Here is a 26,615-nt window from a genome sequence, read left to right on the forward strand (position 1 = left end):
ATCCTGGTGGACAATCACCCATACATTCCCCTGCAAATGTGAACCTGTATGCAAATGCACAAAATGAGTCAGAGACAGGATTTGCTGTGGATACTTATCCTATTGGGGCAGTATGATGGGCATCCTAGTTCTGCAGGATAAGCTCTGGCGCTGGGTAGCACAGACTATACATGGATCCACCTGAGAAGCAGCCCTCACTCACCCGAAGACCAAGAACAAAGGAACTCGCAGGCTTTGGGAGACACAGTCTAGTCAACAGTGCATTAAACACAACCTAAAGTGCCTCCCTCTGCTAATGAGAGCCACAAATGCAAAACTTCATTATTAAAAATAAGGGTTGGGGCTGGAACCTAGTGCAGCCGACAAGGTGTTGACTTGCACGTCCATGCCCAGGGTTTGATCTCTGGTACACTTTATGTTCCTCGAGTCCACTGCCAGGAGTGGTCCCAAACCAAAGGCCCTCCCGTTGATCGTCGATTTGCTCGAGCGGGCCCAGTAACGTCTCCATTGGAGACTTTGTTGTTACTGTGTCTGGCATATCGAATACTCTCGGTAGCTTGCCGGGCTCTCCGAGAGGGGCGGAGGAATCGAACTCGGGTCGGCCATGTTGGCCGCTTGTAAGGCGAACGCCCTACCCGCTGTGCTATCGCTCCACCAAAAATAAAATAAAATAAAAATAGGCTTTCTGATTGCATTACTGACTTCTAATATGCTGTCACTTAACCCAGCAGGCTGGGAATAGTGTAATTCCACAAAACTTTCTACACTGGAGGGCTGGAATGGGATGGGACTTAATTTTTTATGAAAGTCAAACTCTATCTGGAAGTTTCAGTGACAAGAGACAAAAAAAGGGGGGGGGGAGAAGGGTAGCAGAGAGACCTCTGTTTATGCTCTAAAATTTAAATCAATTTAAATATAAATTGCTCTTCTTTTTTGTCATTATGAGAAAGAAATAAAATGTGAATTTCAGATCTCTGGTGTGCAAATGGTCATTAACTTTTATTTGACCTTGGGTGTTGAATTAATATTGAATTTATGCACCTGGTCCCTTCACTATGCTCATCAAGTTTCCTTAGAGAAAAATACAGTCCCAGGAGCAGCAATGCTCGAAGCCCTATTTCAGCATAAAAACCCAAATTCTCCCTTTTTAGCACCTCTCTCTCTGAGTCCCATCACCCTGCTCCAAATATCAGGAAAACTTGTTTCCTCCAGGCTGGACACTGTTAACAAAACATTGGCAACAACAGTAGACACCTGAATGACAAATTGTGTGGTCATTGTCCCAGACCACACAAACAGAGAGAGGCACCTGAGCCGCACCATTCAGTGGGTATTCAGACACATCAGGGCTCCTTGCCAGGATCTGATTCTCTGCAAGGGGGACCAGATCCCAGTAAGAGAAAGAATCGCTTTTGCCTGGGGGGCCTTCTGAGCATCACAGGCCCCCAAAGAGCATCCTGCAGAGTTTTCACAAAAGCATCCAAACACTTGCATCCACCAGTTTACTCCGCTCTGGCTAAAACTTTTTCTTTTTTTCTTTGCCTCTCAGGCAAATTCGCTTCATTTACTATCTTAATGGACACGACTTTGTTGAAGAATGAAAAGGTAAATCTTGTTGGCTTGCTTTTAAGTTCCCTAACTTCAAAACAATCCTCTAGGTCAGAGTCCAACCCTTAACTCTCAGATCTCACAGCAATTCAGGAACAATCAGGGCAAAGGGCGATTTCTTTATAGTATGGCATTGAGTGGTTATTTATCATTTTAACCTAATAGCTCTAATTACAAAAGACAGTGCCTCAGGGGATTTTTCTTTCTTTCTTTCCCCTTTTCCCCCCAAAAGCAATTTTCTTTGTATCCCCCTTGGGGCGAGTCAGGAAAAATTTACAAAGCATCTGCTGCTGCCTGCATTTTCAATTGCTCCTAAATTTTGCCATTTCTCTTCTTGATTATAAGAATTCCATACTTTCGATCATCCTTTAACTTTATCCTGAGTAGAGACAGACTGTTTTAAAAAACTCTTATCGTGGTTTGATGCCATTAAACAGCAAAGTAAGATACAAGCTGTCACCCCCTGAATTGATCACTGTTCAATAAGAACATGCACTGGTAGAGATAGAATGTGAATGCACAAAATCTGTCGGCAAGGAGGCACAGAAGAACAATCCCTGGGAATGTTAGAACAAGGCGTTTTTATTGTATCAGAGGAGGGGAGGGTGTACAAGCGTTCACAGTTGGCTTAGTATTAGGCAACGCTCTCTCTCCTGGGGAAAACACCCCAGGTCATCGATCAATCAAGAAGACCTGAAAGCTGTGTTGATTATTTTAGGGGTGAACACACACTACTTCTTTCCTCTTGGTTGACAAGGGCTAAAAGACTCTTTTGGTGGGCTTCACCGAGCAGCGTGGACTAATGCAGGCCACAAAGCGCGCTAGGGCAACTCACCAGTGCAGCCGCCAGGAGGAAGCAAATGAGAAGACAAAAGCAATCCCTTGGCGATGACTATTCTGAGAGGACAAGGTAAGTTCTTAGAGGATCAGCTGTGAAAGACTTGGGAAATTTGAAGTGGTGAAAAATAGTACTAAACTTACACAGAACATCTTGATTGCCTAAAATACAGCCGGCAGACCCCATCATTATTTGCAAGCATCTTTTAGCACTAATAGCCATCACGAGAGTGTTCAGAGCAGGGGAAGCCATTCACAAGAATGTTATTACAGCTTTTAGTTTTCTGAACATTTAAATCTTCTTCATAAAAAATAAGAGTGGAGAACCAGAAAAATAGAAGGACACTGAGACAGTATTAACCGGACTAGCACGGGAGACTGTCTTTGCTGGTTTTTTATTTATTAGCAATTACTGAAACCAGAAAAGGGCTGAATTCAAAATTAAAAAGCAAATGAACAAAAGCCATTAAAACCAAACCTTATCAGGGCAGGCAGAGGCTGTTGTTCCTATTGAAGCCGGGAGGCAAGTAGGGAAGGACCCCAGCACCCCCTCCCCCAACCAGCATGGCAACAATTCTTAGGAAGGAATAAAATCAATAACCCCAAGGCTGCAAAAACTTACCAGTGGACAGAGGTGCTAAAGCCTCTAAGACCTGGTGTCAGCACAGACCCAGAGAAGGCTGGACCCCCATGGAGAGAAGCTTCAGCAGGAACTAAAACCAGGAAGGAATATCAAAGAAGACCCTCAACTACTCCCAACTCTATCCCTGTGGGAACCATCCTAGCAATGGACTCTTATCTAGGTAGAAAACCCCATGTGGGGCGGGCAGCTTGGGAGAAACCCCAGAAAAGACAACTTGAACAAACGAAGCACGCATGCATGTGCTGCCGGAGCCCATGTGCTGCCAGAGCACAGGTGTCATCCGCATCTCCCTGTTGGTACCTGTAGTTTCATACTTTCATATCTAATGCTGAGATGCCTATTAGGGCTCTCTCTCTGCTCTGGAGAAGCCCACACTCTCTCAAGCACGTTCTCTCTCTCCTCTCTCTCTCATTCTCTCTCCCCTTTCTCTATCGCTCTGTCTCTCCCTGTCTCTGTCTTTCTCTCTGTCTCTCTCTCCCTCTTTCTCTCCTTCCTCAAAACTTCCAAACACACTTCACTGCTTCTCTCCTCCAAAACTCTTTCTGTGAGGAAAATGTAGGGACCCAACAGGCCTAGGGGAGGTCTAGTACTGATTTTCCTTTCCGGCAAGGAACAAGGTGCTCAGTCCTAGATTTCCCCCTCCATTCCCAGGTGGCAGAGGTGGACAGAGAGAAAACGGCAGATTCCTTTCTCTCTCAGCCGCCTCTCTCCTCCGCACTTCACACAAGTCACCCAGGGCCCCCATCGGTATCACTCTCTTGTCCTCTCCTCAAGTGAAATCCTGACTCAGAAACTTTTGTCTAGTTTTCTCGAAAAGACTGAGTACCTCAGGGAAGCAGCCCACCAATTTATTGATCATTTTGGCACCGGCTTCTCTCTCCTGTGTGGCAGCTATAAAAAGTGTTCAGTGCTGGGGAGAGCTTAGCCAAGCAGGGTCTGGGCCGGAGCTCAAAGTCTGGCACCTCAGTCCCCATCACTGCTCAGTGTGGCCCTTTAAGCCCTGAGCACCAACAGATGGCCGCTGTGGTCTCGGTGTTGTCACCTGAGCGGCCCCTCGTCCTCAAGCCCAAGCACGGTATTGTTTGGTTGACATCACCTGGAATGATCCCTGGGGATGGCTTGGCAGATTCCTCCCGAAATAAGTTTATAAGAAACTAAGACTCTGGGCTGGAGCAATGGCACAGCGGGTAGGGTGTTTGCCTTGCATGTGGCCAACCCGGGTTTGATTCCCAGAATCCCATATGGTCCCCCGAACACTGCCAGGAGTAATTCCTAAGTTCATGAGTCAGGAGTAACCCCTGAGCATCGCCGAGTGTGACCCAAAAAGAAAAAAAAAAGAAGCTAAGACTCAACACAACAGGCTGGACCACTTTAAGCTACACAGAAATACCTTGGCACACAGATAGGAATCCTTAAGGGATGGGTGGAGTTGGGGTCACACCCAGCAGTGCTCAGGGCTTACTCCTGGGTCTGTGCTCAAGGTCACAGACTCAGCATCTTGTGGTGCTGGGAGTCTATAAGCAGAGCTGGGGGTCCGATGAAGGTGGACATCTTGTTTCAGGTTGAGTTTTCTTTTCTTTTTTGGGGGGGAGGGGTCACACCCAGCCTTGCACAGGGGTTACTCCTAGCTCTGCACTCAGGAATTACTCCTGGTGGTGCTTGGGGGACCATATGGGATGCTGGGAATTGAACCTGGGTCGGCAACATGCAAGGCAAACACTCTACCCACTGTGCTATCACTCCAGCCCCTACGTTGAGTTTTGTTAGAGAAAGCCAAGACTGACACCCATACTGATATCCATGACAGATCTCCCTAGACTGTGATGGGGTTACAGCCTGGTAAACCCACTGGAAAGTGAAAATCCCAGAAGGTGAAATGCTGAAGGGAGACCTGGGCCTTCTGCTGCTGTCCAGTACCATGAGGGATTCTCCTCTCAGAGCTTCTGCCCCATATGATTTGCTTCCAACCACGGGTAGACCAAATACTGTGAGTTGAACCATCCTGGAGCAGTGGAGGGGATGGTGCAGGGAAGCAAGGGGTGGGGTGGGGGACATCGGTACTTAAGTTCCTGAGTGTTCACCCTCCTTCTTATTTCCAGAAACAAAAGTGAAACACGGCAATGCTTTCTCCAACAAGCTTTGTTGGTTTGCAAGAGGGAGGGGTGGGACGGTGTACCCAGCAGTACGCAGGACTTATTCTTGGCTCTGTGCTCAGGGATGACTCCTGGTGGGACTCAGGGGATCATGTGTGGTCCCAGAGATGGAACCCAAGTCAGCAGTCTGCAAGGCAAGCTTCTCTTCTTTGCCCTCTTCTTTACCCTCATAACCCAGACCATTAGCTGGTTGGTGCAGAGGCGGTCAGAGAGGCCAGAGGCTGGGTTCAGCAATGCAGCTCTGCATCGGGGCCTCAGCATTCTGTGTCAGGCACGCACTTCCTCTTACAACCCCCAAATTGGGACAGTTCAAAAATGCCACCTGTGGCCAACACAGGCATCCTACCCAGTAGCCAATCTCCTGCTGCTGGCTTTGTTGAGGGCCCATGTGTTTTGAGGGGCTACCTCTCACCCTCACCCAGTCCTTCCCTCCTGCTCCAGAGGTGGGCATGCTTCTTCCCCATAATTCCCCCTCCCAGGCTTTTGGTAAGCCTCCTGGGAAAGACTGGTGGGGGGGGGGGGGAGAGGGGTGGCTCTTTCTCTGTGTTGAGATCAATGAACTGCATAGATCTTCTGAGTCAATGCATTGTCTTTGGGGCTTGCAGTTTGTTTTCAGATGGTTGCATACACAAGTGCTGAATAGAATATTCCCAAGCTGTCTGGCTCTACTTAGGATTGTGAGGGTCATTAACTGAAAATATTCACTGCTCTAATGAAACATGAGAGCTGGAAGGGCTCTGGAAGACCCCCACATTCTACCCCCAGACTGGGAATCACTCTGCTAAGTGCTTGATGGCATAAACAAAGCATAAACAGAATCCTTTCTTTTTTTCAGCTTTAGTAGCCTGGATGCTTAGTTTGGAGTACTTAACTAGCTCTGGGTGAAGAAGAGAGAATGAAATATAAAAAGATTGGCCAATAAGAGATTTCTGGCTTTCCAGAGAGAAAAGCCCCTTCTGGGTGTGAAGAAAATGAAGCCTGGAAATGCTTTGATTGTGGAGACCCTAGAAAAGGAAAGAAATTTCTTTCCTGAGACTTTTATTGGCTGACATTAGTGGCAGAAAAAGCAGCTCACCACAAAGGAATGAACAATCTTCACTAATTTTTGTAAATCATGTGAAGTCCTGAAATGCTATTCACCTTCACTAAGATTAGCATTTAGAGGAGAAAATCATTTGAAGGCACATTCTAATGGCCTCTTAGAAAATTACAACCAAATGGATTTTTTAAAAAGTAAGCTAGGACCTTTAATCGTTTATATAATCTATTGATTGGCAGAAACTTTTATTTCTGCTTGTAACCCAAAACTTTTTTTAATATGAATTCTTGTTTTAATAACCCTTCACTATGAGACATAAATCTAGCAAGGCCACCTGAGCCCTAATTAACAGTTTTACTGCAAGTCATAGATATCAGAGTAATCGATTCCTTGTCTCTAGACCCAGATGTACCAACTATCATTTTAATACTGTTTTTTATTAGATATAGCTTCTAGCTTCTTCTTCTTCTTCTTCTTTCTTTAAAAAACCTCAGAAACAGCCAGGTCAGGGCAGATATAGTAGGTCAGACCCTTGCTCAGTATGCAACCAACCTGAGTTTGATCCCCGAAACACTCGTAGTTTCTTGAACCCTACCAGGAGTAATCCCTGAGCACAGCAGCTGTGACCCCCTAACAAAAACACCCCAAATAGTTGTTTTTTGTTTGAGAGTCACATTTAACAGTGCTTAGGTGTTATTCCTGATCTGGTGCTCTGAGGACCAGGCAGTGTTGGAGATAAAACCTGGGGCTCCTACATGCAAAGCATGTTCTCCTGCCCTTTTTACACTATCACTCCACTCTCAAAATAGTTTTTATTTTTAAATGTAATAGCAACAAGCATGCACAGAAAGGACCATTCTGCAATTGGAACTCTAGTTATGGCTGTAATAATAGTGCTGTCTTTTTCCAAACTACATTGTGATCATTTTATTAATTAAAAGCATTTATGAAACATGTGATTTAAAAACAGACCAGCTCCATCTGTACTTGCACACCACACATCTTTACACTGAACCTGGCATAGAGTAGGTAGGTGGACGGTTAGAATTTGATAGAGACAGGCTGAAATGGTAGCACAATGGGCAGGTCACTTGCCTTGCATGCAGCTGTCCCAGGTTCGATTCCGGGCAGCCCATATGGTCCTCCAAGCCCCACCAGGAGTGATCCCTGAGCACAGAGCCAGGAGTAAGTCTTAAACAATGCTAGATGGGGCCCAAAACAACAGAAAGAATTTGATAAAGGCTCGAATAAATGCAATGAGTAATGAATTCACAGATGCTTCTGACCTGGGTTCTCAAGTACACAGCACTGTTATTTTCCATCCACTCTCAATGCCAATTCTAGACTAGGTGAGAGTTTAGGGTGAAACAGACAGGTGTCCCAGTATAAAACGTATGTATGGAGACTCCATAGCTAATAGAAAAAAATACTAGTTTATATTGTTAGCATGGGCTGGAGCAATAGTACAGTGGGTAAGGTGTTTGCCTTGCAAGCAGCCAACATGGCCGACCTGAGTTCGATTCCTCCGCCCCTCTCGGAAAGCCTGGCAAGCTACCGAGAGTATCTCACCCGCACAGCAAAGCCTGGCAAGCTACCCGTGACATATTCGATATGCCAGACACAGTAACAAGAAGTCTCACAATGGAGACGTTACTGGGCCCGCTCAAGCAAATCGATGAACAATGGGAGGACAGTGACAGTGACAGTGATTGTTAGCATAAAACTAAATCCATGAAGAGTGAATCTTGCATACTACAGCAGTCATGGTGGTGGTATTAGTGGTAACAACGGAATCTGTTGAATTGTCTGGAATCCAGAACCACGCCCAGACGGGGACACCAAACTCATTTCTGACCAAAGGTGTCAAGGCAATTCAAGCAAGATGGAAACAAGATGAACTTTTTTTTGGTTATTATTAGTGAAACACCATGCGGTACAGTTGTAGACTTACAAATTTTTGCGCTTGGGTTTCAGTTATACAATGTTCGAGCACCCATCCCTCCGCTAGTGCCCATTCTCCACCACCACTAATCCCAGTATCCCTCCCACCCTCCATCCCCCCTTCCCACCCTGCCTCTGTGGCAGGGCACTCTCTTTTGTTCTCTCTCTCCTTTTGGGTGCTGTTGTTTGCAGAAGAGGAATTGACTGGCAATCATGTTCAGTCTATAGTCTACTTTCAGCATGCATACTCCCATCCGGGGCGGATCTTCCCAGTACCCTTTATTTAGTGCTCCCTTCTCTATCTGAACTGCCTTTACCCCTAGAGTGTGCAGCTGGTCTCCAAGCCCTGGAGTAAACCTCCTGGTATTTATCTCGGCTATTCTTGGGTGTTAGTCTCCTATTTTGTTACTTTATGTTCCCCAGATGAATGCAATCTTTCTATGTCTGTCCCTCTCTTTCTGACGCATTTCGCTTAGCATGATACTTTCCATGTAGTGCCACTTGTATGTAAATTTCATGACTTCATACTTTCTAACAGCTACATAGTACTCCATTGTGTAGATGTACCAAAGTTTCTTTAACCAGTCATCTAGAACAAGATGAACTTTTCAACAAATGATCCTGATAGAAAATCTTTGAGATCCAAGGCTAGCCAGAGGCATGACACAGTAAAAATTACATGGACTTTACTAAAATTTAAGACTGGTGGAGACTTTAAAAAGAGAAAATTTAAAAGACAAGCTATAGACTAGGAGAACATTTCCACTGAATATTCAAAAGGCTTTGATCAAGAATATACACTGGGTCAGAGAGATACTACAGCTGTTAGGCTGTTTGCCTTGCACATGTCTGACCAGGGTTAGACGCCTGGCATACCACATGGTCCCCTAAGTACTCCCAGGAATAATTCCTAAGCACAGAGCCAGGAGAAAGTCCTAAGCACCTGTGGCCCAAGCTCCCCCGCCCCCAGTTAAACATAGGTGAGAATCTATTAGAATAGCTAAAATTAATTTTTTAAAACTGAAAATAGTGACAATATCAAATGTTGACAAGAACACAGAGAACCCTGGTCACTTATATTGTCATGTGATGCTTAACAATGTTTCAGTCAACAAAGAACCAACATACAATAATGATCCCAAGAGGCCCTATCATATAACTGGGGTGTGTTGTAGGCAATACGAATGAGGTCCTAGGTCTGTTATTATAATTTGATAATTGTACAATGATGAAATCACCCAATGGCTCATATCTCAGAAACTCATGTGTATAAATCATTATTTGCACTTTGGGGGTAGGTGTAGCAGTAATACTATATACCTAAAGCATAAATATTAATATTACTATAAACCATTATCTGAATAATACTATTTTATTTTACTCCAATAAAATTTTTTTCTGCCTCAATAATAAAGCTTAAATAAACAATTTATTCTTGAAAAGTGGCTAGTGAGTATGAAAATGGTACTGTCATTATGGAAAAGCTTCTTAAAAAATTAAGCAATGATGAAGCTGGAGCGATAGCACAGTAGGTAGGATGTTTGCCTTGCATATGGCTGACCCGGGTTTCAATCCCAGCATCCCATATGGTCCCCTGAGCACTGCCAGGAGTAATTCTTGAGTGCAGAGCCAGGAGTAACCCCTGTGCATCGCCGGGTGTGACCCAAAAAGCAAAAAAAAAAAAAGAAAAGAAAAGAAAAAGAAAAAGGAACTGAGATACCAAACAATCCCAATATTGTATTTCTAAGCATTTATTCCATATAAATTAAGACTTATGTTCACACAAAAACCTTCTCATGAATTTTGAATATTGAGAATACAGTGCTAGCCCCAAACTGGAAATAATCCAAATGTTCTTCAGTGATTGGATGATAATAGATACTGTTGTGTTTTCATTGACTTAGTAGCACTGTCTTCCCATTGTTCATCAATTTGCTTGAGCGGGCCCAGTAACATCTCCATTCTAAGACTTGTTGTTACTGTGTTTGGCATATTGAATACATCACGGGTAGCTTGTAGCTTTCCAGGCTTTGCTGTGCGGGGGACATACTCTTGGTAGCTTGCCATGCTCTCCATGAGGGGCGGAGGAATCGAACCCAGCTCGGCCAGGGTGGCTGTGCACAAGGCAAACGCCCTACAGCTGTGCTATCGCTCCAGCCCTGTGTTTTCATATGACAGAATATTATTTGGCAATTAAAAGGAAAAAATTTTGATGTACTCATAACCTGAGTAGTGAATCTTGAGTATATAGCTAGTGAAAGGCTCCACATTACATGGTTCCATTGATACCTTGTTTTTAAGGAAAAAGAAATGAATCAAAGAGAAGATATGAGTGATGGTAGGAGGAAAGTTGTTATATCCATGAAGGAAAAACACGAGGGCTCTTTTATGGTGATGGAAGCACTTTCTCAATCAATGTCAATAACCTGATTATGATACTGTATTATAATTGGGATTACATGTAACCTGATTATGATACTATTGGTCAGAACAGAGTAAATAGATTATGGGATCTCTGTGTAATTTCTTATAACTACATGTAAACAAACTATTTAAAATTAAAAGACCACATAAAGGGGGCTGGAGAGATAGCATAGTGGGTAGGGCGTTTGCCTTGCACGCTGCCGACCTGGGTTTGATTCCCAGCATCCCATATGGTCCCCTGAGCACGGCCAGGAGTAATTTCTGAGTGTAGAGCCAGGAGTAACCCATGTGCATCGCCAGGTATGACCCAAAAAGCAAAAAAAAAAAAAAAAACCAAAAAAACACATAAAAATGATTCTACTTTATAAAATCCACCAATTATTAAATTATATAATACCTACACATTAAGAGAAATGTCTAGAAATATACACAAGAAAATAGTATTAGTGGTTGTCTCTGTTGGTGAGACAATGGGTAGCTTTTCAATTTTTTGTCTGCACATGCATAAATTACAAAAGTTTATTTTTTTTAGTGAGCATGTTGTAATAGTAAGAAAAAATAAATGAAGCCATTTCCATTATAAAAATCAGAAGCAATACATGCTCATTGCATATCATTTTATCGTTGAACATTTTATTACATTAATTCTTTAATATATTTTAAACGCTTTAACACATTCCATTATATTAAACTAGCCATCTTGCCATTTCTTTATTATAAAGACTGAAAGAATCTCTTATTGTTACAAATCAATGCAACTGATAGATTTCTCTCTGCATTTCACATACATGACAGCTGGACTCACTGTCACAGAGTGCCTGGATTATAGGGTAGGGATACTGAAAAGGCTTTGAAAAATGACTTTCCTGAAAAACTATGAATTTATATCTCCATCATTAATGTCTGTATATGAGACCATTTTACCCTGTCCTAGAGAAGTGGCAGAAGTTCCATTCCCATTCAAACTTTACAGATGAAATAAATAATGAAACCGACATGCTGATTTTAGAAATCACACCAAGGAGTTTGCTTTGCAGTCTACAGTGAGAGGTGTGTGTGTGTGTGTGTGTGTGTGTGTGTGTGTGTGTGTGTGTGTGTATGTGTGCGCGCGCGCGCGCGCGCGCGCATATGTATGTCTTCCTTAGTCCTCTCCATTTCCTTTCACCTCCTGAAAGGTTTAAACAGGTTAGCCTGACATGCCACCTCCTTTCCCCTTGTCATGCATTCAGCCCATCCCTGGAGTGCTCCTGCCTGAATTCCCGTTGAGAGCTGACCCTCAGTGGCCTCAGGTGTTTGCTCAGAGGCTTTCCCAGGTCTCTGTAGACCCAACCCTCTTTCCAGTCTGTCTGTACTTAATTGCTTTTTGTTCCCCCCAGCAATGACACGATTACTATTTCCTTGGGCAAAATCCTTTCTGTAAGTTCCAACTTGTGCAGACTAAATTTTGCCTCCATATAAAAGACTTGAAGATCAGCATTCCCACTAAATTTTGCCTCCATATAATTACAAGACTAAAGATCAGCATTCCCACTCCGATCCCCCATTCTAGAAGTTTTATGTTGAGATCAGTTTTCCATCTTGGTCTCCATCTCTGCAAATAATTCACTGATGCAGTTCTCTACAGAGGTCTATTCACAGCAGCCTCTCAATTCCCTGTGGGCCCAAATCACTTTTCTTTGCATCATCCTCTCCATCACCCTTTTCGCATATGGTTTATGTATCCTCTGCATTAAATTAATAATAGCAACAACAAATTCATCTGTGCTAACTTATATTTGCTTCAGAACGCAATGGAGAGAAAACCAAGATCTTAAGCATGTACAGTTTGTGTTCTCAAAGCATTTCCATTTATTTCTTCATATTTTGTCAGCTCTAAATCTTTTTACAGTGTTTTCACCTAAAAAGTCTTATTGTATAGTTCAGCAACATCCAGGAGGTATCTCCCATCTGATTCCATTCAGTACCAACTTCCTCCTCTGCAACCATGCAGGATGTCTCTGCCACACCTCATTTCTAATCAAGTATTTTTCTACTTCAGTGAGTCTCTATTTCATATTGGATTTCAAATGAGTATGGCTTTCTCTCTTGCAAATGTATTTGAAAGCTCCCCTTTCCTTTCCACCTATCAGTAGCACAGATCATTTCCTACAGGTGTTAGAAATCAGGTCCACTAGATCGTGCTGTGAAAAATGCTTGCTTTTAAATGTCAGTAGACAAATTAGATTTAGATGTATCTATGTCAAGATAAAAGATAGATATATACTTAAAAAACAAAAGATAACCCTTGTATTACTTACTCTGGTATCATTAGCCTATTAAATAGAAAAGGATCTGCTTTCTCTTGTTTACTTTACACTGTCTTTTTTTTTTTTTACGTTACCTGGTCTACATTGAAAATTTTTATTTTCACCTTTTTTTTTTTTAAATCAAAAGCCACCAAGGCAGTGGTATTATAAAGAACTAGATAAAATGCCCTGCGGCATTTCAATGATAGAATAAATGATTTTAAAACCAACCTGATATTTTTCTTCATTCAATACCAAAGATTCCTGAGATAGATCCACTAGCTTGTCAAAGAAATATCCACAAAGAATTAGAACTTTCTTCCAGACCCATGAAAAAGACTACTTACCAGACTTCCTTGCTTTCAGAGCAATAACAGCTGCTAGCTCTCTCTGCATCTAATAAAATAGGGGAAAAACATCAAATTAGAGGGAGAAAAATGTAGCTATTAAAAGAAAATGCTTTGTTTTTTAGATATGAAACCAAATTAAGAGATGTTGCAATTACAGCTAACTTTACCGTCGCTCTTGCTTTTTGTTTGATTTTAATAACATGGAAAAATCTCTGCATAGGAATTTCAGGTCAAAATTACATGACAAACACTGATTTTAAAAAGAAATTAAAAGGGCTGTAGCAATTGTACAGCAGGTAGTGTGCTTGCTTATACATGGCCTACCTAACTTGGATCCCAGCACCCCATATGGCCCCCCAAATCCTCCAGCAGTGATTCCTGAGTGCAGAACCAGGAGTAAACCCTGAGCACCACTGGGTATGGCAACAAGACAAAAAGAAATTAAGAGAATTACCAGAGTGTCTACACTGTAAATACTCTAGTACTTATGAAATAGGGGTGGATCTTAAAAATATAACTATAATTGGGTCTTTCTGGGGGGATGGGGTGAGGCTGTGCCCTGTTGTGCTCACGAGTGAACCCTGGTGGTGTTCAGAGGAACCACAGTGTCAGGGATAGAAGAAACACGGGTGTATCACAAGGCTAGTCCCTACCCTCTAGACCCGCTCTGGACCACTCAGGCCCTGAGTTTGACCCCTGAGACATCTCCCACAAATATATGACACTTGGAAAAGCTACATAATAAATTATTAATTATTACATCATGGAAAAGACAGTAAACATTATCCCTCAAAGATTATGGCTTATATTAGAAAGCTGAAATCGGTATTCCTATTATAATTGGAACTCTGCTCAAATACAACCAGTGTTCCCTCGAAGCCTGACAAGCACATAGCAACTGTTCAGGATAAAGCACCAGATAAAAGTAAGTTGACTTTTTGTCTTGTGTGTTAAGTGGGATGCAGACGAGTGCTCATTTGTCTAGATTTTTACTTGACTTACTCTCCTTGCTCCCACACTTTGTGTAAATATTCCCTTCAAAAACAGGGACAGAAAAAGGAGAGGGAGAGAGAGAGAGAGAGAGAGAGAGAGAGAGAGAGAGAGAGAGAGAGAGAGAGAGAGAATACATGTGTGTGTTTGGTAAAAATTTCAATATAAGAATATTCTGCTGTAGGACACATCTGTTTAAATTTTGAATAGTGTGAGTGAATGAGTGTGTGTGTGTGTGTGTTTACATGTGTGTGTTTCATTGATTTTGGGGGCCACAATCAACAATGGTCTGGACCCTTTCCCAGGAGTGATCTGGGGGCCATCTGATGCTAGGGTCTAAACTTGGGGCTCTGGCATATAAAGCACGCATCCCAGACCTTTGAGCTGCCTCCCTGGCACACTAACGTTTTCTTTATTTACATGTTTTTTCATTTATTTATTGTCTCCTAAGTAGTGCTCAGGAGGCCCTGTGGTCCCTCCTGGCAATTCTCAGTCTTTAGGGAGGGCGGTTCAATGCACAGCTCTATGCTGCAGTGCGACTTGGGCTGCCAGTGCCAGGGATTACCTGGGTCACTCCAGCAGTGCTTAATGGCCTCCAGGGCTGTATCTAGCAACGCTTGAGGGATGGTATTAAACCAGGGTCAGCCTGCAAGGCAAGCACCTTACTCTCTATGTGATCTCTCTGGTCTGCCAGTGACATTTGAAATGGGGACACATGGGAATTCAAGGTTAAAAAATATTTGCTATCAAAATGAATCTAATTTATATTCATTTGTGGGAAGGCCAGAGTAGCTATGTGCTAGATGCTGGGACTTCATTCCTTATGGAGAGGGCAGTTTTTCCCAGGCAGCTTTAGGACTGGGATTTTTCCCAAATGCCCATCAAAGGGAGATTCTCTGGAAGGGTTGAACTGATTCTATGAGACCTAAAGACACCTAGGAATATTATAGAATAATGACAAGACAATCATGCCCTCTCTACCCTTGGGAGTTTGTGCTCTGAAAATGCCCATTGTAGGAAATGGTGCCACTGAAGATTATATAGCGAAAAAAAGAGAACTGGGAAAAAATAGAAGTGATGAGTGAGCAAACCTGTGATAAATAATTGTACAGAGAGTCAATAACATCAATTGAATAACAATGGGCCACATTACATAAAATTTTATACTCTTCTTAAACATTTTGCATAAGGTAGATTATCTTAAACATTTTGCATAAGGTAGTACCACTCCATTCAGGACTTCCCTTTTCATGCTGTCACAGGTATTTATTGAATGCAGTAAAACATGTCTTTTCACTTAAAAAGAAAATGGTCTCAGGCCCCTTATCAATGGTGTCCCCATTCAAGAGAAACATGGGAAGGCCTGAGGTATCTCAGAGGCAGGAAGAAAATGAGGCGGGAAATGACGCATGCAAAACCCACTTGCACATCCCTCCTTCAGCTTTCTGAAATGCTCTTTGGAAGAGTTTCAGGGTTGCCTTCTCTAATTAGAATTATGGTTCAAAATAGAAATATCCCAGAGAAGGAAAATATTGGATTAAAAACTCCGTCTTTTCAGGATTCTTGGGGGACAGACAGGAGGGTTAGGTAACCAAGCACCAGCATTTTTTCACTGGAAAGCCAAGAAGATGATGAGTGAGAGATGAGAAAGCCAAGATAAACTTCATAGTTTAGGGCCTGAGAGATAATACGAGTGTTAAAGCACTTGCCTTGCATGCGGCTGGCCAAGGTTCAATCCCTGGCACTGCATAGGATCCCCCAAGCCCCACCAGGAGTCATACCTGATTGCAGAGCCAGAAAGAACCCTGAGCACTGTTGGGTGTGGCCTTCCTTTTGCTTCCAAAAGGAAGCAAACAAAAAGTCTTCATAGTTTAATTTAGAAGAAGCTTAAATTTGGAGGTGGGGGACAGTTGGTTTGATTTTTACATAAAGTCAGTAAGATTACTACACTACACTCCCTGAACATCTGTAGTTTAGGAAGGATGCAAAAGCTTTTTATGCAGGCAGGATGTGGAATAGATTAGTTTCCATGTGTCTGCCTCAGTGGAGGAATTCCACTTCTTGGCATCTACCCTTGAAATACAAAAACATTGACTTGGAAAGACATATATGCTCATTGCAGCTCTTAGTACAACAGTCAAGAAATGGAAATAGCCCAAATGTCCAACAACTGATGAATGGATAAAGGCCCAAGGTTCAATTTCTGACACCATGTGGTACCTTGAATAATGCCAGGTGTGTTCCCAAACTTTGTTTTCCCAAACTAAAAAAACCCCACACAACAAAAGAAAAAGTGCTGTACTCTGACACAAATCATACTTCAGTTGAATGAGGTCTTGGCCCGGTCAGCTGTGACAATAATTTCCCAAGAGACCTTAACAGAGCCACCTGGCTAAGATGATCTTGAATTCCTAACAGAGGGGAACTGTGTGATGTTTTGTTTTGTTTTTGTTTATTTCTGGGCCACATCTGTCTGTGCTCAGGGCTTACTCCTTCCTGGTTCTGTTCTCAGGGATCATTTCTGGTGGGGCTTGGGAGACCATATGTGATACCACAGATGGAACCTGGGTCAGCTGTGTACAAAGCAAGTGGCTTTGTACTATCTCTCCAGCCTCACTTCAAGTCATTACATGTGGGGTAGTTATAAAGTGGAAGAGTCCACAGACAATGATTATTTCCCATCTACTTATGTTATTGGCACATATTGGTTTCTCTTTTCTGAAATGTAACCAGTTTCATGGAAGAGGCACAAATAAACGTACTGAGTTCGAGCAGAGAGTCACATACTGGGACTGATCTCTGTAACGTGAGTGCTGAACCAGGGCCCCAGTGATGAGAAGAAAGACACAGCTCTGAATCTGATAAGCGGTGCATTACCCAGACCTCCCCTAGCACAATGCTTCCCTATTGGAATGTGGCACATGAGGCTGGATGTGCTTCAGAGTCCAACATTTCCAACATTCCCAGAAGAGACCCTCTCCTTAGTATATTCACAGCAAGATGTGGGCAACCACTTGCAACCAAGCACTTGAGCACTTCTACAATGAAATGTAAAATGAATTGTACCACATGGGATTCAAGAAGGCTAGAAAATGCCTCGGGATTTTCCATTAAATATGTTCAGTGTGGATTAGCTTTTGTCACCACATTAAGCCATGACAACTTTTTCTTTCTCAGGGCTCTTAACATTCCCAGCTGTGAATAATAGATTAACAACCTCTACTAATTTTCCACTCCAAGTGTCTCTCCCTCCATTCCCTCTCCTGTTTTCTCATGTCAAATGGCTATGCAAGCACTACTTTTTGTCTCCTGAGAAATGCTTTTTTTAACTAACTTGCGTTTTAATCTTTTTCCAGCAGTTCCCAAACCTAACTACACAGTTACGTCACCTGGAGTTTTAAGAACCCAAAGACCTTCAGGCTACTACATTAGAACTGATGGATGCAGGGAGAGGTCCAGGTCATGGTTTTGCTCTTGCAAAAAAAAAAAGCCAAAGTTCCTGACTGAGTAGGTTGAAAAGCATTCCTCCTTTAATAGAGTATCTGTTTCCCCAAGTGTGATCCTTTTGGGGACAGTGGCAGGAGCAGGGCATGCCCTGTTGTGCTCAGGGATTGTCTTGAATACAGCTGACCTGGGATCAATCCCTGGTATGGCATACAGTCCCAGGAACCCCTCCAGGAGCGAACCCTGAGCACAGAGCAGGACCAGCAGCTTATGGACTGTACTATCTTTCTGGCCTCCAAGAGTCATCCTCATGATCTTATAATCATTTCAACTGATAACTAGTCTTTATTTTGTTCTCTCATTTAATGTTCCTTCACAGAGGAATGCAAACTTCACTGTTTTGGGTTTAAATTGCTGCTACAACCCAGTCACAGAGAAGATCCCATTATGACAATGATAGGTTTTTGTTTTACTTTCTTTTCTCTTTCTTTCTTTCTTTCTTTCTTTCTTTCTTTCTTTCTTTCTTTCTTTCTTTTTTTCTTTCTCTCTCTCTTTTTTTTTTTTGGCTTATTGGGTCACACCTGGTGATGCTCAGGGGTTACTCTTGGCTCTGGACTCAGGAATTAGTCCTGGTAGTGCTCAGGGGATCATCGAGGATGCCAAAGATTGAACCCAGGGTGGCAGCTTGCAAGGCAAATGCCCTTCCCACTGTACCTAATGACAGTTGGACAGATACAGTCTACCCAAAAACAAAGAAAAATGCAAGGAAGCCTTTGGAGAAGTTTAAATTTTAATTTAAAATACAGTCTTCTCAATATAAAAAGAACCATATAATTCGTAATGCATTAGCAGCTACGGTATATTTGTTCTTTGAGTATCTATATAGAGGATGAATAAGGGACTGATAAGACAGAGCTCAAATTTTTCCTCCTCTCCCCTAGTTATCCATCAGAAATATGTTGAAATGTTTTGTCTTTTTTTAATTTTCAATAACCAGCAGGACTGTTCACAAATAGCCTTGACATTCAACAAAAATCAGAGCCAGGCTTATTTTCAGCATTTAGTCTTCTTTTCTCTCTGGCACTTCAATAGTGCTTGCAGGCTCGAATTCCAAATGCTCACAAAGGGGTTTCTGCAACCATGCCAAGACTCAAAAGGCAACAGAAAGCATTAAATGCAAAGTCTCAGTGTCAAGAGCCTCTTTATGGACACAGGAACTGAGTAGACACAAGGACTTCCTGGAGGAATAGGTCCTTATAAACCCAATGAAAAGTTGGACACAAAGTTAGTGAGGCTCATTTTTGGAAAATAGCTTAGGATAGGCAAAGGTCTTAGTTAACCCAACAGCTGTCTTTAGAAACTCATTTGGAAGAGATTTACCACTTCACACATTTCTGAAAGTTTCTGAATAAATCTGGAGATCTTAGCAACATTTAAAGTTTGATACTATGATAGAATGTTTTTAAAATACAAGATCCATTTTCTTAATGTCTTACACTGAAAAAGAAACCAATCCAATGTTCTTTCCTATTTATTCCCAAATGTACTTTTAAACCACCATAAAATCTTTAACTGGTAAAGGACTTTAGAATTCTAGAAAACAAAACAAAACAAAAATGTGCTTCTTAAAGTAATCAGTGTATTTATTTTAGATGACAGAGATAAAGCACTGAGTGTGGCTAAAACTTGGTCCTATAAAGAACTATTCGTTGGTGAAGTAACACATTTTTTTTGTTCCTCAAAGGTCTGTTTTTCTATTTCCAGTTTTATTCGTTTGTTCCAAAGAGCTAATATTGTCATAATTAATACTGCAACAAAATGGGTAATCTTGTGATTACCTGTCAGTGTCAAGTAATAATTAGTAAATTAAAAAGTTATTGTCTGATCAACACCAGGAGGATTACTCCATAGCTTAGAGGCCAGCCGGGCATTCTAGGGGAAAGGGCAGCTCAGATAGAGAAGGGAGCACCAAATAAAGGGTGTTTGGAGGATCCTCCCAGGAGGGGAGATGCATGTTGAAAGTAGACTATGGAATGAACACATTTGCCACTCAAAGCCTCTTTTGCAGACCACAACGCTCAAAAGGAGAGAGAGAACACAAGGGATTGCCCTACCACAGAGGCAGGGTGAGATGGGAGGGATGGGGGTGGAAGGGATATTATCCATGGTGGTGGAAAATGGGCACTGGTGGAGGGATGGGTATTTGATCATTGTATAATCGAAACCCAAGCACAAAAAATTGTAAATCTACAACTGTACCTCATGGTGTTTCACTAAAATTTTTTAAAAAATGAAAGAAAAAAAAGAAAAAAGAAAAAAAAGTTACTGTCTGGACATATATGCTCTTCACTAGTAGTTTATAGTTATTTCCCCATTAACTGCTATCATCAAATCAAACATGGGTTTGTCAGCATGCTGAGATAATAAAATATGCTTTGGCTCACTCACCCATGTCAAGGCAATTAGATATATTTTCAAAGTCACACAAAGATGATTTTTTTTTAAATCCAGAAATTTTAGTCATTGTGTGACTGAAACCCAATCATGAACAACTTTGTAATTGTGTGTCTCACTGTGAGTCAATTAAATTATTTAAAAATCCAAATATACATATTAATTTTAGTGTAATTTAGATAATGACTGACCAAAGACTAACTATATTATAAGTGGCTTGAAATGGGCAAAATGAACTGGAATAAAGAGGTACACTTAGGTTGTTTTTTTTTTAATTCTTTCATTTAAATCTGCTACAAGTGCATACATCTACTTTGGTATTCAACAGATCTGATCATTCGGGTATGTTCATGAGTATGGTATAAGTTTACAATAGAAATAAGATCACTTAGAATGTAAAACAATACTTGTAGGAATATTACAAAAAGTGTGGAATTCTGAAAAGATTACCATCTGGATTGTATTTGGTTTGGAGTACTCAGGAATTAATGAGATAGTGAATACATAAATAGTTTATTATTTTGTGAATGTCTCCTTTCCAAAACATCACTTTCATGTTTAGGCTCAAGGGCAGATAGTATCCATATACAACATGGAGATAGCCACTTCTAGGTAGCTAAAGGTCAATGCAGCAGTTTTTGTTTAACTTATCTACTATACAGGATTTGACAGTGTTTGCCAGTCTTTTCTCCTTCTTTACAAAAATATATTTTTAATCACCATGGCTTTACAGTTTTTATAATATTGTCTCATGCATACAGCAGTCCAACACCATACCCTCCACTGTCCCACTAACACCATACCCATCACAATTGTTCCAGAATAGTTTCCCTCAACCCCCACCACACCCCCAGTCTCTCAACCACGGTAACCTCCATTCAGTTGACCAGTTCTTAGATTCTGTTGCTTTTGACATTTGTTACTCTTACTCTGTCCCACATATGGGAGAGATCACTCTGTATCTGTCCCTCTCCACTGGCTTATTTCACTCAGCTTGATACTCTTGAGTTCCATCTACATAGCAGTAAATTGCATCTTTTTTAATTTTTTTGCTTTTTGGGTCACACCCAGCAATGCACAGGGGTTACTCCTGGCTCAGGCACTCAGGAATTACTCCTGGTGATGCTCGGGGACCATATGAGATGCTGGGAATCAACCCCGGGTTGGCCGTGTGCAAGGCAAACAACCTACCTGCTGTGCTATGGCTCCAGCCCCAGTAAACTGCATCTTAAGATAAAAAAAGGTTTCATCCTTTCTTATGCCCAAATAGTATTCCATTGTGTATATTTATCGTAATTTCTTTATCCAGTTATTTGCTTTTGGACACTTAGGCTATTTCCAGATTTTGCTATTGTAAATAGTGCTGCAGTAAACAAAGGAGTGCAAATGTCTCATCTGAATAGGATTTTTGAGCCCTTGGGGCAGATGCTCAGAAGTGGAATTGCCAGGTCAGACAAAATTTCAATTCCTAGATTTTGAGAAATGTTAATATTGTTTTCTAAAATGGTTGAACCAGTTGACACTCCCACCAGCAATGAATGAGGGTATTTTTCCCCTCATATCTGTTCCAACACTGATAATTTGCATTCTTTTTTGATGTATGCCAGTCTCACTGGTAAGAGGTTGATAACTCATTATTTTGACTTGCATTTTTCTGGTGATTATTGATGCAGGGGATTTTTTTTTCTATATATCTACTGGTTATACGTATGTCTTCTTTGAGGAAATTTCTGTTTATCTCTTATTCCCACTTTTTTTGATGGGGTTAGCTATTTTTCACTTGTTAAAATTCATTATTTTCTTTTTTACCATTAGGATTCCATGATACTATATGGTACAAACCAGCATTTCTCAATTGAGGCCATATGGGATATTCCAAGGGGTCACAGATGAAAATCACATAATTGGGGAAGCTACAGCATGAACAGGGGACAACCAGTTGGACAGGGGAGTCACAGGAAGGAAATAAGGTCAGAAAGGATCATGATCAGAAAAAGGCTGAGGAATACTGATGGAGGATTTTCTCATTCCTCTCTGGTTGCTACTTCTTTTTTTCTCTGAGCTCTGCTATTCCTCAATCTTTAAATTTTAATCATCTGTAGCGACCCATCCTAAGCTCTTTGATCTTCTCTTTTCTTTCCATTCACCCTAGGCCATCTCCTTTACACCCGATGCTTCAATGACAACTGCTTCTCCAGAGTGCTAGAGCCTCCTATTCATCCACCTTGTGGACCTCAGCACTCTGCTTACAGCTCAAACTAACCTCTGAAAATGTGAAGTAACTTTTCTTACCAAAGAAGTCACTTTCTTTCTCCCTCATAACTCCAATGAATGTTCCACAGAGTTGGCTGGTGAATGGCATTGCTATGCACCCAGGGTGTCGAGTCAGAAGTAAAGTAACCTTAATTATTTTTCTCAGCAAAACCCTTTCCCACTTAGACTTCTGACTCAACTTTACCTCTCTTCCTATCATATTATTCTTTACCCTAGAACCAGACTTATTGTCCTTATATATAATTTTATATTTCTTACTAAAAAACATGAACAAAGGGCTGGAGTGATAGCACAGCAGGGAGGGCATTTGCCTTGCACACAGCTGACCTGGGTTCGATTCCCAGCATCCCATATGGTCCCCAAGCACCACCAGGAGTAATTCCTGAGTGCACGAGCCTGGAGTAACCCCTGTGCATCACTAGGTGTGACCCAAAAAGCAGGAAAAAAAAAGAAACAATAACAAAGTCTTCAAAGACTTCCCAACACATCCGATCAGAGTCCACTGTCTAATATTACATATATAGCATTCAGTCTATGCTTCAGCTTTACTTATATAAAAATGCATGCCACTTTTCTGACTGGGTTAAGGTCTTTCTTTGCTCTGGGCCTTTCCATATGCTCTTCTCTCTGGAATGCCTCTTTACTATCCCACCTGGTATAGTTTTGAGTCCCAACTTGGTTACTAACATCTTCCTAGAGTTCCACCTAACTATCCCACTGGAAAGAAATTCTCCATATGTGTACCCTGAGAACATTTTACAAGTACCTTGGTGCTAAAGTTATCACATGCTAGTAAATATCCTCTAAACAAGGGGCTTTCCACTAGCAGATTAAAAACCACTAAAATAGATTCCTCTATCATTCTAACTTTTGTCCCTGATACCATTTCTGGTGTATAAGTTTGTTATTTAAAATAATTTAACCAACAAAAGAGAAATGTTTGTAGTAGCTGCTGAGAAGACTCAGGAGGAACATCGTCATTAACTTTAAATATTTGAATGATTAAGGATAACGCTGAGACCAAAGATGAGAAGGCATAAAACAAGGCCTGCTACAAGCACTTTCAAATAATCAGAGGTGCCCACAGTAGAATAGTCTACTATATTAGGTTCAGCAGAAGAAGCTTTAGATAGGAAGGTAACTATCAGATGCACCCAGATCAAAGGTTTGTTCTAAAGATTTGTTTTATGAATGTCTTCTTTCCAAACATCCACTATCAAAGGAGAACAGACACAAACCTCTTGGTGGCGGTGATATCTATCAGTTGTAGCGTTGATGTTAGAACTATTGAATACACACCACATACACAGAGGTCGTGAAATCTTAAACAGACAAAAACTGTTGGGGGCCATTTTTTGTTGTAGAAATCTCACAACATGTTGTTCCTAGTTGAAAAAAAATCTGAAAAGAGTAAATTAATGGCACTGACATTTTTTCAAAAGAGCAGGGATATCTGGTTCTTCAAAAAGCTCCTGTTACAACTTCTGATAAATGACTTCCCTTGAGTCCTCACTGCTGATAACGTGAATTTGTCAGCAAAGAAAAATTTCACAAATATAAAGTGTTTAAAGAAGTAAGTATATAGGACACTATGAGTCTTACTCTAATGAAATATAAAATTAGTTTTGTTTATATCATTGGAAATTCAATTTTTGATGTCTCAGTTATTTTTTCTACCATTTTTGGGTATGTCCAGACTATTTTTGGTCTATACCTCATTTAATTCATCTTCAATGGAGTCTGTTGCTACAGTTTAATTAACAAAGGTAGTTTTAAGGACAATATAATTTACAAACTCATGTTATGGCATACCTTTTATTCCATTTTAGAAGTTATTCTTTAAATGTAAAATATCTTTTTATCGATCTTTATGCTTGCTGGAGATACTGTTATACTATAGCATATGCTACAGCAATGGTATACTATATTCATTAGTGTAATGATAATATCAGCCAGGACCCAGGCATTTTAGGAGTTCTCTGTGGCAAAGAAAGATTCCTGTAGGATCCTGCAGGAATACTACATTAGAAAAAATTGTGTTGGGATACATTCAGATCAATTAAGATGCTTTCCAACTAGGAAGTCTAGAAAAACTAAACATGGGAGAACTTCCTAAAAGAACCAAATTTAGAGTTCAGTATCCAAAAGCCTAACACCAGAATAGCAAATGTCTTATTTTAAAACTCCAACCTTAAAACAAGCTATCAAACAAACAAACACTGTCCTCCTGTTGTTCATCAATTTGCTCGAGCGGGCCCAGTAACATCTCCATTTTGAGACTTGTTGTTACTGTGTTTGGCATACTGAATACATCACAGGTAGCTTGTAGCCTTGCCAGGCTTTGCCATGCGGGTGAGATACTCTTGGTAGCTTGCCAGGCTCTCCGAGAGGGGTGAAGGAACAGAACCCGGCTCGGTCAGGCTGGCTGCGCGCAAAGCAAATGCCCTACCGCTGTGCTATCGCTCCAGCCCAAACCTTAAAAGAAGTCCTAAAATTCTGGCTGATGGGCCAGAGACACAGCCATCTACCTCAGGAGAACTGAGCTCATATCTACAGAGCATCTAGAATAGTTACTTACAGTGTAAGTCATAAGCTCAAACAAAATATTATTTTAATACTAGCTATCATTGTCTTATTAATTATACTGGTGAGCTTAAAATATGATAGAAAGAAATATTAGTTCTTAACTATAATAGTTCATATGTTTAAGTCCCTTCTTCCCACCTACATGATAAAATCTAACTAACTCTGTTTAATGAGGTCTGCCTGTCCAGTCACCCATTACAACCAGGACAAAATGAACTGGTAAGTTTCACTAAAAAGGAAAGAGCATTTTAAAATGCTTGTATGGTCAGAAGCCTTAAAATTAAAGTTTGAGATTTCCACAGAATTTTAAACTTTTATAAATACATCGAGGTAAGGGTAGTTTTAGAAATTCCATTTGGAACTTCAGAGGCATCAATCAGTCTTATTAGCTGTGGCCCAGCAGCTTTTGACATTTGAGAGATAACTGCTATTTCATGAGTCAAGGAACTGCAGGTACGTATTTAACGGGAAATGTGTATTAACTTTGTAGTTCTGCCACAGCAAATTACCACCCCATTTAGTGCTTAAAATGGCAGCCATTTATCATCTCACATTTCTGCAGATCAGAAGTCCAGACACTGCATGTCTGAATCAGGTTGTTGGAGCAGAGATTCATGTGGTCCAAACTGAGGTATGAACAGGGCTGCATCCCTTCCTTGAGGCTGGGGAGGGGCAAGGGGTAGGTTATGGTTCCAAGTTCATTCAGGGTGATGGCAGAATCTAGCTCTTGATCTGTAGGAAGAAGATGTGTTTCTCCAATGGTTGTCACCTTATCTCTATCTACTCTGAGAGGCTTCTCTTTAGTCCTTGCATGTGGGCACCTCCTTCTCAGAGTCAGCAGTGCCATGTTCAGAATATTTTCTGACCTGTTTTTCTGTGATTTCTCTTTGATTTGGACCATAGCAATGTCTTTTCTTTTTATTTTTTGCCTTTATTTTGGGGTCACACCCGGTGATGCACAGGGGTTACTCCTGGCTAATGCATTCAGGAATTCCTCCTGGTGGTGCTCGGGGGACCATATGGGATTCTGGGAATTGGACCTGGGTCGGCCACATGCAAGGCAAACGCCCTACCCGCTGTGCTATCACTCCAGCCCCACATCTTTGATTTTATGGGCTCAGATTAGGCTGGTTCCATACAGACAATATAGACCAAGAGCTTCAATTATATCTACAAAGTACCTTTTGTCACACAGTGACAGATATTCATAGGTACTAGAAGGGTATTAATATTTGGAGGAAAGTCCTCTTCCCATAGAATGGGAAATACCAATTCTCAGAGAATTCTCGAGAATTTCTCAACCTTTACCAGCATTTAATAATTCCAAAGGGATTAAAAATTAAAATTCTATTTAATATAGCACCATGCCTCACTTCATATAATTTTTCAAAGGAGAAAAGGTGATTCTATAATCAAAACCCAACATATTGAGAACAATTTACAGTTAATATAAAGTGTTTCAAGTGAATATAATGTGGGAAATTGCTTCTTGAACCCTGTCATTATTTGGAATTAGTTTGGACTTTTAATTAACATTTTATACCTAAAATGTGGGCGCAGATAAATAGCACAAGGGGTAGGGCACTG

At 41.2% G+C, this 26,615-nt stretch overlaps 1 protein-coding gene across 1 annotated transcript in view; it reads right to left on the reverse strand.

Moving 5' to 3' along the window:
- Positions 1-26,615, reverse strand: part of RAPGEF5 (Rap guanine nucleotide exchange factor 5) — a 267,287-nt gene that overhangs the window by 141,878 nt on the left and 98,794 nt on the right. The window contains exon 7 of the mRNA XM_056118696.1: positions 13,278-13,326. Within this exon, the coding sequence (XP_055974671.1) occupies positions 13,278-13,326 (49 nt within the window). The remainder of the gene's footprint in view (positions 1-13,277; positions 13,327-26,615) is intronic.

Source organism: Sorex fumeus, unplaced genomic scaffold (genome assembly GCF_029834395.1).
Source record: "Sorex fumeus unplaced genomic scaffold, SorFum_2.1 ptg000037l, whole genome shotgun sequence".
NCBI classification, from domain to species: Eukaryota; Metazoa; Chordata; class Mammalia; order Eulipotyphla; family Soricidae; genus Sorex; species Sorex fumeus.